The sequence below is a fragment of the Penicillium expansum genome (genome assembly GCF_000769745.1).
Source record: "Penicillium expansum strain MD-8 chromosome Unknown contig276, whole genome shotgun sequence".
Classification (NCBI taxonomy): Eukaryota; Fungi; Ascomycota; class Eurotiomycetes; order Eurotiales; family Aspergillaceae; genus Penicillium; species Penicillium expansum.
Window position 1 is genome coordinate 76521 of NW_015971413.1, and position 13371 is coordinate 89891.

General features: G+C 54.2%; 3 protein-coding genes across 3 annotated transcripts; 2 read left to right on the forward strand and 1 right to left on the reverse strand.

Annotated features, from left to right (window-relative positions):
• Positions 1-132: 132 nt before the first annotated feature.
• Positions 133-977, forward strand: PEX2_083220 (uncharacterized protein; the record flags this gene model as incomplete). Its single annotated transcript, XM_016745592.1, has 4 exons — positions 133-257; positions 425-694; positions 755-808; positions 860-977. The coding sequence occupies 4 exons, from the start codon at positions 133-135 to the stop codon at positions 975-977; spliced, it is 567 nt and encodes a 188-aa protein (XP_016595491.1).
• A 1109-nt stretch (positions 978-2086) lies between these two features.
• PEX2_083230 (Acyl transferase/acyl hydrolase/lysophospholipase) lies at positions 2087-10144 on the forward strand (the record flags this gene model as incomplete). Its single annotated transcript, XM_016745593.1, has 3 exons — positions 2087-2284; positions 2344-2488; positions 2550-10144. 3 exons carry the CDS (start codon positions 2087-2089, stop codon positions 10142-10144), a joined length of 7938 nt encoding a protein of 2645 aa, XP_016595492.1.
• A 717-nt stretch (positions 10145-10861) lies between these two features.
• Positions 10862-12873, reverse strand: PEX2_083240 (uncharacterized protein; the record flags this gene model as incomplete). Its single annotated transcript, XM_016745594.1, has 5 exons — positions 10862-11059; positions 11116-11607; positions 11662-12211; positions 12269-12649; positions 12788-12873. 5 exons carry the CDS (start codon positions 12871-12873, stop codon positions 10862-10864), a joined length of 1707 nt encoding a protein of 568 aa, XP_016595493.1.
• Positions 12874-13371: the final 498 nt, after the last annotated feature.

Genomic DNA, 13371 nt, shown 5'->3' on the forward strand with positions numbered 1-13371 from the left:
ACTATGGACACCATCTAGAACTCATAGTATTTCCGTGGTATCAGCGCTCGCATATTGATATCCCGCAAGGCTATGCCAAGACCCGCTTCATTTGGCCGATTATCTGATTGTTGCCCCGCTACCGGACAATCAATGTCCCTGGCGTCAGCCTCAACAGCGAACCCCAGCCTCACGGAGCTTGAAGATCCACCGATGTGCAGCACTCACAACTGCCAGCTGATAAACTATGCCGCGCAAATGGAAGGATCAGCCCACGGGTAGGTATATCGCAGGGAGTAGCATAGCTGCTCGTTTCTAGTCTATCTTTCTTTCTTTCCTACTGCACTGGACTGCCAATCCACAATCACGCCAGAAAAAGAGTATTGATACACAACGATGGCCCAGCCTATAGAGAAGCAAACAGGCTGGCTGACCGCCGCCAAAGCCACACCTCTCGAGGTCGGCCCAGCGCCCTACACACCCCCGGACCCGGGCAGCTCGTCGTCCGCAACGCCGCCATAGGGATCAACCCCTTCTGCGTCGGCGACTGCGTCCTAGCTATGGCCGGCCTCATCCCCTCCAACAACACCACCGAAGGCGCTTTCCAGCTCTATACCGTCACACGTGAGTGGCTCACCACGCCTCAACCATCACACATCAGCTTCGAGCAAGCCTGCGCCTTACCTCTAGCCCTCATTGTCGCTGGAGTGGGCTTGTTCGTGAAGGAATACCTCTAGCTCGACCTTCAAACAATCCCCGCGCGTCCGGCTGACAGATCCCGCGTCGTCATAACCGCAGGTGGTGCGTCCTCCGTCGCTGGCACAGCGGGGTAAGCAGTCGTCTCCACTTCATGGCCTAAGAAATTTGACCTCGCCAAGAGCCTGGGCGCCACGGATGTCGTCGATTACAGCTCCCCGATCATGGGAGACAAGCTGCTCGCCGCAATGCGCTGGCGGCAGCTGACTGGGGGCGGAGAGCCCTGTGAGGCCGATTTTTAAGGAGTATTTCAAAGGCGCTGGAGGGGGGTGTCGGCGAAGAAGATCGTTCTAAAACTGTAAACGGGGGCTCAGAGAGGGTCGCCGATAGTTAAGGTCCAGCTACTGCTACTGGGGTCTGCAGAGGAATAGAAGACAGGCATTTGTACATCGAATTCCATCCACCAGCGTACATGACTTGAATACATCCCTTCTGATTGAGGTATCATGTCCAGCTGTTATTAAAGTCTGTAATGTATACTTCGTACTTGGAAACTCAATATTACCTACTATTACTAAATTTACATTATGCAATCCTATAACTTCGGAGATGTCATATCACATTGCATGATACTTCGATAGAATATTTCATATATCTGATGAATGAGTGCAGATATCCATCGTAATGCTTCCCTAATTGCCTTTGATTCAATATCGATAAATCGCTTGGAAGGCTTGTAGGTTGACTATGGAGATCCATAGATCTTGACATGGAGGAAGTGTGGATGTCGGGTTTAACCGTGAACGGCCCCACTTGACCCAGACGACCCAGGCGACACCTAATTAAACGGTGCAGTACCTATCCAAACTACTTGCTTTATCATTCATTTTGTGTACAATCATGACCTACGCGGGCCATAACATGTTATCCGGAGCTAAATCAGCGAGTCTTCTCCCAAAGATTTTCAGAAACAGACCCGAAATCAGCCGGGGAATATTTCTTCAACGGACTTAATATTGCCCGCCACAATGTCTCTCATCGTAAGCCGGTATGCCTACAGGTAGTGGTCATTGTGGATACTTCGGTAAATTGATGCTTCGCTCAGGAACGGAGTGCTGAGAATGTCGGTATATCGCAGTCCGCATCGTTGAGTTGGCTGTGACTGAGGCTGAACCAGCCATCTCCACGTGGTGCTATATACACTGACTGCGAACAGGACCAGCCTGATAAATTGACTAAAAGAATTTTCATTTTTCATAGTGTATGGTGGCTTCTTGCATAATCTAGCCCTACAAACACCCACCAACTCCCATCGAGAGTCCTGACCACTATCTACTCCATTCCATTCTCATATTCTTCACCATCACAACAGGGCTATAGACCTTGACCAGGTCCAAATCATCTTGATAAAATGGACACCGAAAACAGCGAGTGGGCCAGCGAGCCCATTGCCATCATCGGCATGAGCTGCAAATTCTCTGGCGGCGCCAGCAACCCAGACAAGCTCTGGGACCTCATGGCTTCAGGGAAGACCGGCTGGAGCGAAATCCCAGAAGATCGGTATAATATTAAAGGAGTCTACCATTCCAACCACGAAAGAACTAGTACGGTGTGTAATAAACTTACGCACATTTGATATACAAACGACGTACTGACAACCGACCCTAGACACACGTCAAGGGTGGCCACTTTCTTGAGGATGATGTAGCAGCATTTGATGCGGCATTCTTCAACTACTCGGCGGAAATGGCCCAGGTGGTTGACCCGCAATTCCGGCTGCAGCTTGAGTCTACTTATGAGGCGCTCGAAAATGGTATGTGCCCACTGCCTCATTCCTTTCCACTGGATTGACATCCAACTAACTCGGATTGTAGCTGGCCTACCTCTCTCGCAGGTGATGGGATCACAGACATCCGTATTCGCTGGTGTTTTCACGCATGACTACCAAGAGGGAATCATCCGAGACGAAGATAGGCTGCCCCGTTTCAACGTAGTGGGCACATGGAGCCCCATGTCATCCAACCGCATCTCGCACTTCTTTGACTTCCGTGGTGCCAGTATGACTCTGGAAACGGGATGTTCTACGACACTGGTGGCCCTGCATCAAGCAGTACACACCTTGCGCAATCGCGAGGCCGACATGTCCGTGGTGACGGGAGCCAACGTGATGCTGAACCCCGACACATTCAAGGCGATTGGGTCACTGGGAATGCTGTCGCCCGACGGCAGGTCATATGCATTTGATTCGCGCGCTAACGGGTACGGTCGCGGAGAAGGCGTAGCCACCATCATCATCAAGCGACTGTCGGACGCACTGGCTGCTAACGACCCCATTCGGGCCGTGATCCGCGAGACGGCCCTGAATCAGGACGGCAAGACAGACACTATCACGACGCCATCCGGCGCCGCCCAGATCGAGCTCATGCAGGAATGCTACCGCCGAGCTGGCCTCGACCCGCGTGGCACTCAATACTTTGAGGCCCATGGCACGGGAACTCCAGCCGGTGACCCAATCGAGGCGGGAGCTATGGCCGCGATCTTTGGCGGAGGTGAAGGCCGCGACAATGAGGAGAACTACCTGCGCATTGGCTCCGTCAAGACCAACGTGGGCCATACTGAGGCCGCTTCGGGTCTCGCCGCCATGGTCAAAGGTGTCTTGTGCCTCGAGAAGGGGTTAATTCCGCCCACTGTAAACTATGAGACTCCCAACCCGAAGCTCAAGCTTGACGAGTGGCGTCTCAAGGTGGTGAGGACGATAGAGCAATGGCCTGACAGTCTGGTTGATGGTCCGCACCGTATGTCGGTCAACAACTTTGGCTACGGCGGAGCGAATGCCCATGTCATTCTAGAGAGCGCGGACCCATGGACTTTAACACCAGGTCTGGATCTCAGCCCCGTTAATGGCAATGGCAGTCACAGTGTGAATGGTAATGGGCATTCCAACGGCAACGGCTATACTAATGGCAGCTATCACACGAACGACACCACTGATGACACCAAAGTGTTAATCCTCAGTGCGCGCGACGAGCGGGGCTGCCAGCAAATGGCTTCAGACCTCAAGGCTTATCTGAAAAAGCACAAGTCACTTGGACACGAAGCCTCCGAGCAGCTGCTGCGTAATCTCAGCTACACGTTGGGTGAGCGCCGGACGCTCTTCCAGTGGGTTGCGGCGTACCAAGTGCGTCTTGAGAAGGACGATACCCTTGACGCTGCCATCCAAGCCCTTGACTCGCCTCGTTTCAAGCCCGGCCGCCGAGCCTCGGATAGTCCTCGCATCGGCATGATTTTCACCGGCCAGGGCGCGCAGTGGTATGCCATGGGTCGCGAGCTACTGTCGTCGTACCCTGTTTTCCGCCAGTCTATTGAGGAAGCCGAGGCGTACCTGCACGCCCTTGGGGCTGACTGGTCGCTCCTCGAGGAGCTACAGCGCGACCGAAAGACGACAAGGGTCCACGACACGAAGATCAGCATTCCCGTGTGCGTGGCGCTGCAGATCGCATTGGTACGCCTGCTTGAAGCGTGGGGCATCACACCATCTGCTGTCGCAAGCCACTCGTCGGGCGAGATCTCAGCTGCCTTTGCCGTGGGTGCCCTCACACATCGCCAGGCCATTGCGACAGCCTACTACCGCGCCGTACTCGTAGCAGACGAGACAAAGCGCGCACCCGGAGCTGCCGAGGGTGCTATGGCGGCCGTCGGCTTGGGTGTTGAGGCAGTGCAGTCCTATCTCGACAGAGTGACAACGGCGAACGGCAAAGCTGTTGTTGCATGCGTCAACAGCCCTCAGAGTGTCACCATCTCTGGTGATGCTGATGCCGTTCAAGAGATCGAGGACTTGTGCAAGGAGGATGGCGTGTTCGCTCGTCGTCTCAAAGTCCAACAGGCATACCACTCACACCATATGGATCCTTTCGCTGATGCCTACCGGGAGTGCCTTCGAGTCGAAATGGCGCGGGGTGTGGCTCAAAGTAGCAAACAACATCCGCAGGCAGCCAAACAACAACTTAAGGCGGTGTTTTCGTCCGCAGTCACTGGCGGACGTATCACCGACATTAAGGACCTCGCCAATCCCGACCACTGGGTTGGTAGTCTGGTACAGGCGGTCGAGTTTGTGGACGCCGTTACTGAAATGGTGCTGGGCGATCCGGATGACCCGACGGGCAGAAGTGTGGACGTATTGCTCGAGGTCGGCCCTCATACGGCGCTAGGAGGCCCTATCCGCGAGATCTTATCCCTGCCCGAGTTCGAGGGCCTCGAGCTCCCATACTGGGGCTGTCTAGTACGCGATGAACACGCAGGCGACAGTATGCGATCGGCCGCCATCAACCTGTTCCGTGAAGGGCAATCCCTAGAAATGAACCAGATCAACTTCCCCGTGCCTGCATACGACGACGAGAGCCCTCAGGTCTTAACAGATTTGCCATCATACCCATGGAACCACGCTATGCGTCACTGGCAAGAGTCAAGAGTCAACCGGGCCATTCGCGAACGCAGTCAGCCACCTCACGAACTCCTCGGCATGCCCGTCGCTGGCAATGACCCCAGCTCGGCTGTGTGGCGACGTATGTTGCGCGTTACTGAAACCCCGTGGGTCCGTGATCATATGGTGCAAGGCAGTATTGTGTACCCAGGCTCGGGCTACATTTGCCTCGCGATTGAGGCCGCTAGGCAATTGGAGAAGGCCGGTACCACCAACGAAGGTATCTCGGGATTCCGCCTGCGCGACGTCAACTTCCTTTTCGCACTTGTTATTCCAGACAGCGCGGAGGGAGTTGAGATCCGAACCACCCTTCAGTCTGTCCCTGAGCGGGAAATTGGCGCCCGCGGCTGGCGGCGCTTTGAGGTATCGTCAGTCACACTGGATAACCGGTGGACGCTGCACGCCAAGGGCATGATCATGGTCGAGCGGGAGGCGACTGCCATTGAGACGGCAGAGCACCGTCCGTTGTCTACTTACACCCGCCAGCCGGACCCTTATGACTTGTTTGCCAACCTCAGGGCACGTAGCGTCTATCATGGCCCCCTATTCCAAAACACAACCAAGATCATCCAGGATGGCCTGGAACCACGATCCGTATGCGACATCACGATCCGTCATGAAGTTTCGTCCGATACAGACCCAGTTGTAGCGGCACAGAACACCTTGCTGCATCCGATCACGCTCGATGCTGTTGTTGTGGCGTTCTATTCCGTACTGCCGAGCGTCGGAGCTCTGCAGGAAGACCCGAAGCTACCGCGGTCCATCGCATCAATGTGGGTATCGAGCAACATCAGCCACGAGATCGGCCGCACCCTGCACTGCGATACTTCACTGCTGCACGACGACGCTCAAAGCGGACTTGCTGACATCACAGTTTTCGATGGCCAGACGGACGCCACGGTGCTCAAGATCCAGGGAGTTGAGTTAGCATCTCTGGGACGTGGCAGCGGAGCTACAGCGCGCCAGGATGCGGCAAACAAGGGGGGTGCTGCTATCACCAGCAAATGGGAGCAAGAAGTGTGCAGCAAGCTCGTGTGGGGACCCGATTTGTCGATTCGAAACCCGCTGGCTCTTGCGCAAATCAAGAAGCAACTGGTTCCTACCGACTCCGATGCCGACGCAGAAATTGCCAGGAATCTACAGCGCTTGTGCATTTATTTTGCTCACGATGCGCTACAAGCGCTCACCTCAGAGGAAGTAGCCAAACTACAGGAGCAGCCACACTTGGCCAATTACTACGCATGGCTACATGATTTGACTGCCAAAGCCACCAAGGAATTGGCACTGGAGGGTCCCCAGGAGCGCCAACAATGCATAGCCGCTACGACCTCGCAAAGCGTCGATGGGAAGTTGGTCGGCCGCCTCGGGCCCCTCCTTCCGTCCATCCTCCGCGGTGAGCTCAAGTTGGAAGAAGTGAGTGGGTTGCTGAATGAGTACAATGCCAACGCGATGCGTCGGTCATCAGCACTTAGACAGCTCTCTGCGCTACTTCGCAAAGTTGCACACAAAAACCCAGGTGCCCGCGTCCTCCAGATTGGTACCGGTACTGGCGCCCACGCGACACGTCGCATACTGGAGGCGCTTGGCACGCCCAAGACGCCCTTGGTGGCGAGCTGGCACATTACCGAGCCATCTTCGGAGTCCCTGGAGGACGCTCGTGCTCAGCTTGCTGACTGGGCTGATTTGCTCGAGTTCGACCAACTCGACATCGAGCAGAGCCCAGCCAAGCAGAAGTTTACCCCAGGGAGTTACGACATTGTTGTAGCCTTCCAAGCTCTGCGCGCCACGAAGAACGCAACCAGTGCCGTTGCAAATGTTCGCAGCCTGCTCAAACCAAGCGGCACGTTGCTCTTTGCGGAGACCACCAATGATCAGGTAGATGTGGATTTCATCTTTGGCCTGCTGCCGAGCTGGTGGCAAGGTGAAGAGTCCGACCGCCCAACCCCCACAGCATCCTCCTGGGATAACGTGCTTCGGGACGCTGGGCTTAGCGGTGTCGATCTTGAGATCCCTGACTCGGAGAGCGACATCATCCATACCAACAGTATCATCATGTCCACGGTGCCGCTCGTCGAAGACCAGAAATCCAACCTGGGCAAGGCTAATAACGGAGAGAGCTTTGTCGTGGTCACCAGCAGCAAGACACCTCCACCACCGGGCTTTGTGGATCTGCTATCCCGGCGCATTCAGGCCTTGATTGGTGCTGACACTGTTACCCCCGAGCACCTAGTGCTCGAGCAGAGCAGCTTCGACACCTACAAGACTAAGATCTGTGTTTTTGTTGGCGAGATTGACAAACCCATTATGGCGGATCTCGACGCAGCGCGTATGGAAGGCCTCCGTGCCATGGTCACGCAATGTAGCGGCCTGCTATGGGTCACGACCGGTGGTACCGTGGAGAGTGAGGCGCCCGAACGGGCTGTTCACCAGGGCTTCCTACGGGTACTGCGCAACGAGTACATCAGCCGCCGCATCCTCTCCCTAGACCTCGATCCTGCACATGCAGCTGAGAGATGGTCCTCGGGTGGAGACGCCGTCGTCTCCGCTATCGTTCAGGTACTCGAGGAGGGATTCGGCCGTGCCGACACCGAGGCCGGTCCGACCGAGTTCGAGTACGCCGAGCGTGATGGTGTCCTGCAGGTTCCCCGGTACTACAAAGACGAGCAATACAATGATATGGTCACTGGCCCGCTTGTGCCGAGCTGGAGTGAGGTTCTACCAGTGGCCAAAGACGAGAAGGGAAGTATCGATGCTATTTCCAGCATTCCACTAGAACCCCTCTTCCAGGAGGACCGGCCACTGCGACTAGAAGTGGGCATCCCGGGACACTTGGACACATTGGCCTTCACTCATGACAAGGAGGAGCATGAAGAATTGACACCTGAGCTGGTGGAGATTACCCCTCGGGCCTACGGAGTTTGCTCGCGCGACATCGTCGCCGCTATGGGCCAAATCAAGGATCGTTCCATGGGCCTCGAATGTGCTGGTATCATCACACGCGTCGGTACTGAGGCTCAGGCAAAGGGCTACAATGTCGGAGACCGTGTCATGGCGCTTTTGACTGGCGCGTCTTTCGCTAGCCGTGCCTATGTCCCATGGCATGGCGTCATCCAGATACCGAGCGACATGGACTTTGTGAACGCCGCGTCGCTTCCCCTAGCATTTACTGTTGCTTATGCCGGCCTTGTTGATACCGCGCGTCTAGCAGCTGGACAATCGGTGCTCATCCACGCCGCGGCCGGGGCCATTGGGCAGGCCGCCATCATGCTGGCAAAGCACATCGGTGTAACCGAGATATACGCTACGGCCGGGTCGCAGGAGAAGCGAGACCTTCTCCAGCGTGAGTACGGCATTCCTGCCGAGCGCATCTTCACTAGCCGCGACGCATCTTTCGCCCCAGCCGTTCTGGCTGCCACTAAGGGACGTGGCGTTGACATCGTGCTTAACTCGCTGCCAGGTCTGCTACTACAGGCAAGCCTCAGCGCAATCGCGCCTCTGGGCTACTTGATCGAAATTGGCAAGAAGGATATCGAGGGCAACAGTCTGGTGGCGCTAGAGTCTTTCTCTCGTGGTATCTCGTTTACATCATTAGATGTCCCGACGTTCTTGCGCCGCCGCGGACCCGATGTACACCGCGCGCTTGGTGAGATCGCCCGCTTGATCGAACAGCAGGTAGTGAAACCGGTTCACCCCGTCGTTATTTACCCCATGCAGGACGCTCAAGCGGCTTTCCGCTTCGTGCAGACTGGTGCACAGATGGGCAAGGTTGTGCTCTTGACTGGAACAGAAGAACAAGTCCACATGGTTCCTCAGCCGAAGGGGATCACATCTCAAACACAACTGCGTCCTGATGCATCATACCTCATAGTGGGTGGTGTGGGCGGCATCGGACGCTCAGTCGCGCACTGGCTGGTAGCTCATGGCGCGAAGAACCTGATCTTAGTTTCTCGTAGCGCCGGCGACCTTGACCTCGTCAAGAACAAGAACACCGACGGCGCACTATTCATCCGCGAGCTTCGCGAGATGGGCTGTCGAGTGAAGCCCATCAGCTGCGACATTTCCCTCGCCAGCTCACTGACCGTCGCTCTCAGGGTCTGCGAAAACGACGGCTTCCCGCCAGTGCGCGGCATCATCCAGGGCGCTATGTTACTACGCGACGCTATCTTCGAGCAGATGACACTCGAGGACTGGAGCAGCGGCCTACGACCCAAGCTGTACGGCACCTGGAACCTACACACCGAGTTCTCGCAGCCAGGCTCACTCGACTTCTTCGTCATGCTCTCATCCGTCTCAGGCGTGGTAGGTATCGCCTCGCAAACCAACTACGCTGCCGGCGGTTCCTACGAAGACGCCATGGCTCGCTGGCGCCAATCCCGCGGCCTACCCGGCGTGGCGATTGACCTCGGCCCTATCTCCGACATTGGCTACGTCTCGACCTCATCCAAAGTCGCCGAGCGCCTACGCAAGGATGGCGACTTCGCCATGCTCGACGAGGACATCGTGCTCCGCGCCCTCAATGCCGCTGTCCTGCACCCGCTCGGCGCCCGCTCCCAAATTATCGTCGGCCTTAACTCCGCCCCGGGCCCGCAGTGGGACGTCAACGGCCGCTCGCAGCTCGGCCGTGACGCACGCTTTGCACCTCTGAGACCGCGCAGCAAAGCCTCAGCACGACCCGATGGTGAGAGTAACGGTGCCTCGCTTTCCGCGCAGCTCGCGGAGGCAAGCGACCCCCAGGAAGGAGCGGAGCTTATTGGTGCGGCTATTGCGGTTAAGCTGGCGGATATCTTCATGACGCCTGTTGAAGAGATCGATCTTGCCAAGCCCCCCGCGCACTTTGGTGTCGACTCGCTGATTGCGGTCGAATTGAGGAATATGCTCGTCTTGCAGGCTGCGGCAGATATTTCCATCTTTAATATTTTGCAGACGGCGAGTCTTGCTGCGCTGGCCGGGTTGGTCGCGGAGAAGAGCCGGCATTTGCAGGATGCCTAGAGGATGCCTAGATCATTCTCAGTTAAGATATGATTTTTTCTCTATCAGATTGATACTGTGGTCAATAGTATGATTGGCGCAGATGTTTTTTGTAGACTTTATCGTTTTGTTTTGATTCGTGGACTACACTACTATATAGACCGTTTGAACACTTTATGCAGCAATATAATCCCTTTTTTTCAAATAGTTGTACTACATTTCAAACATCTCTAGTGTGCGGTAATATAGCCATGTTGGCTTTGTTCAAAGCCTGACTTAGGCAGTTGTCTTAAGGCTGGACTGGGGGTATGTGAGAGGGGTGGAAACAGTGTTGCTTCCAGGTCCTTGGGATATTACTTGACGTCGAGATAATTCCTCCATGGCTTCTTTGTCTTTTTAATCTTGGGCTGCGCACGATCATAATAGAATCAAATCTAGCGACGATTTCATTCCTATGAAGGCAAATCTTGGCAAAGCTTTAACAACTAACAACGAAAGCGGGCATGCCAACGCCAGCGGGAACCTTTGCAATGACCCTCCGGCACAGCGTAAGAATTTTCTCTATTTCGGGTTTGTTATATCTATATGTATATATGAACTAAGTGGAATTGAACATCAAGTAAGGTTTCCACCTCCAAAACTCCACAAATTGCCCGCATGGGCATATGCTAATACCACGTAAAGATACGTCCTTTTCATACGTCGTGATTGATTCATATCTGGGTGCAACCTCATATTCTAGGCGAGAGCAGACCAGTTGTCGTTCTGGGGTTCTAATAATTGGAGGAAGTTTTGTGCAAGCTTGTTGAGGCCAGTCGAGGCTTGCAACGTCGTTACGATACTAGGCATGAGCTTGATATAAGCGTCATTTAGCCCGGGGTGGGATTGGGAGAATCGGGCGCCTAGGAGGAGCAGGATGGGCGTTAAGGGGTGCATCTGCTAGATTGTTAGCAATTCGGCTTTTGCACTATGATTTGGGGAGGCTACTTTACCTGAAAGTGCTGACCAAGCACTGCGATTAGAAGAGCTATGTCGGCCACGGCATCCAGTGACTGCTGCTTGTGTTCCGTGTAGAGAGCTTGGGTGAGCTGCGTTCCTTGTGCGTCGATACCTAGGGGCCTAGATTCGACAAGGTCGTACAGCATAAACACGGCTACATGTGCCGCCAGAGTAACAAAGGTGATGATAGGATCTGGGTACTCCAATGATGCGTATATTCGCAGCATCCTGATGCGTTTCGCCAACAGTGCATTAAGGGAACGGTGTCGATGGCAGAACTCTTGACAGGGTCTGGTCGGAGGTTTCTGTTTGTGTTCTAGGACCCGTCCACAGATGGTAGCTCCGATGACGCTTTCTGTAAAAGATGACAGGTTTTTGTGTGGCCACTCTTGGTCGTCCGCCGGAATCATATCTGCGAGAAAATCCATATCCGCGGGACGACCACTTGCGAAGTTCGCCTCGGGGGCTGGCAAGCGGGTACGGATCTGGAAGGTAAGTAAGTATATTGTCGTTCGAAACATTACTTTCGGGAAACTCACCAGCCGTTCATCGAAGAACATGTGCAGCCCCTCAACCATACTCGTGAATCGATCAATTGTATATGCAAGCCAGAAGGTCCGCCTTTTCGTTTCAATATCGATCCAGTTATCTTGAACTAGCCCCTGAAGAGTGAGCTGCCCTTGATACTGTTTCAGTTGCATGGTAGGAGGTGTTTGGGGTACATCAAGTTCGTATAACCTCATCATCTGGATCAAGCGAAAGGCCCTCCCGGCGGACATCATGCCTCGGTGGAAATCCTGGCACGTTAATTCATAGATCGCAAGCAAGGTCCACGCCTGGGCCTGCTCGAGGGATATTTGATGACAGGGTTCCTCTGACTCGAGTGCATGCAGAAGTTGTCTTGTCTTTGCGTATAATTTGCGCCCATCGACTTGGAACTGACTGGAGAGCGATGAGGCCAACGTCCACATAGCATATTGTAGGCAAGTTTTCTGCTTGCTCTTATTTGGCTGTTTAGACCAAGAACGGTAGCGGTGTGTTTGCAATATTGGCGCAAATGCATAAGCCCGATCGAAATAAAGCTGGTCTCTATAAGAAGTATTAACATAGTTGATCTTTGAATCCGCCTCCGGCGTCAAGACTTACAGGTCGTTGTGCATCATGGGAGTGATCAGAAGATCGGGTTCCATTGGAATATGAACCAGGTCCTGAAGATTGTCCAGTGAGGGAAATGAGGGAAAGGGAGAGCTTGTATACGAAGGGTCAAAACATCCCCAGGGCTCCATGGGCATGATGGGAAATTGGAATTCCACCGGTGCCGGCCATTGTGGGATTCCAATCGTGTCGGGAGTTGTGCTGGTGGTATTTTGAATTTCATTATTGTCTGTACTGCTACCACCGCTACCACCTTCGTTGTCCGTATTGCCCCCTTCTTGGAAGGGTGAGAAGGCTCGTGTCTCAGAAGTAGCGGTAGATGTCCCTTGTTGTTTTTCTAGTTGAGTCTGGAGGTCCTCTGGCGCAACACAACTTCATTAGCCTAAGAGCTAGAGGAGCAAAGGAGGAGAATAATTGCAAGCAGCCCTTACCAATCCTTTTCTGTAGCGTCTTAAGATATCCTTTCTTTGGCCCTCGGGGCGGGCAGCTGTCCCGCACTACACAATTCACCCCGGAAGTGGCACAAGCCGTGCATTGCGGTGTCCCTCTATCGCAGCGGATCCTTTTTCGTCGACATTCTTCGCACTGGTCATCATGGTGTCAGTGTAAAGACTCTCTGAATGGACGAAGCTGACCACCTACTGCAACTCCCGGTTGTTGTCGCTGTGGTTGCCCCGCCATAGCTGCTTTAGAGCAGTCTATGCTCTGTAGTTGACCAAGTAGAGTATGGCAGTCGCTATTCTTGTTGCAGGATGTTGATATGCTGAGCCAGAATTTTGAATGATGTCAAAGAAGGATTTTCAGACGTCTGAGATTATCCTTTGTCCTTGAAGTGTGGCTCCTTGCAATTATATCGATAGAAGTAGAGTCCGAGTGAACAAGGTTTGTCTTATCTGTCGGAAAAATACAGCCTATTTTACCACTAGACCATAACAAAAACCTCGGTTCCTGCAGACCAATTCCTATTTAGGGCCTAGGTGGCTATATCCCAGTCTGACATACTCCCATGAGATGGGGGCCAATCCCAGGCTGACAGGCCGCCAGAGAATGGGGGCCGTATTCCAGTCTGACAGGCCCCCAGGGGATGGGGCCAT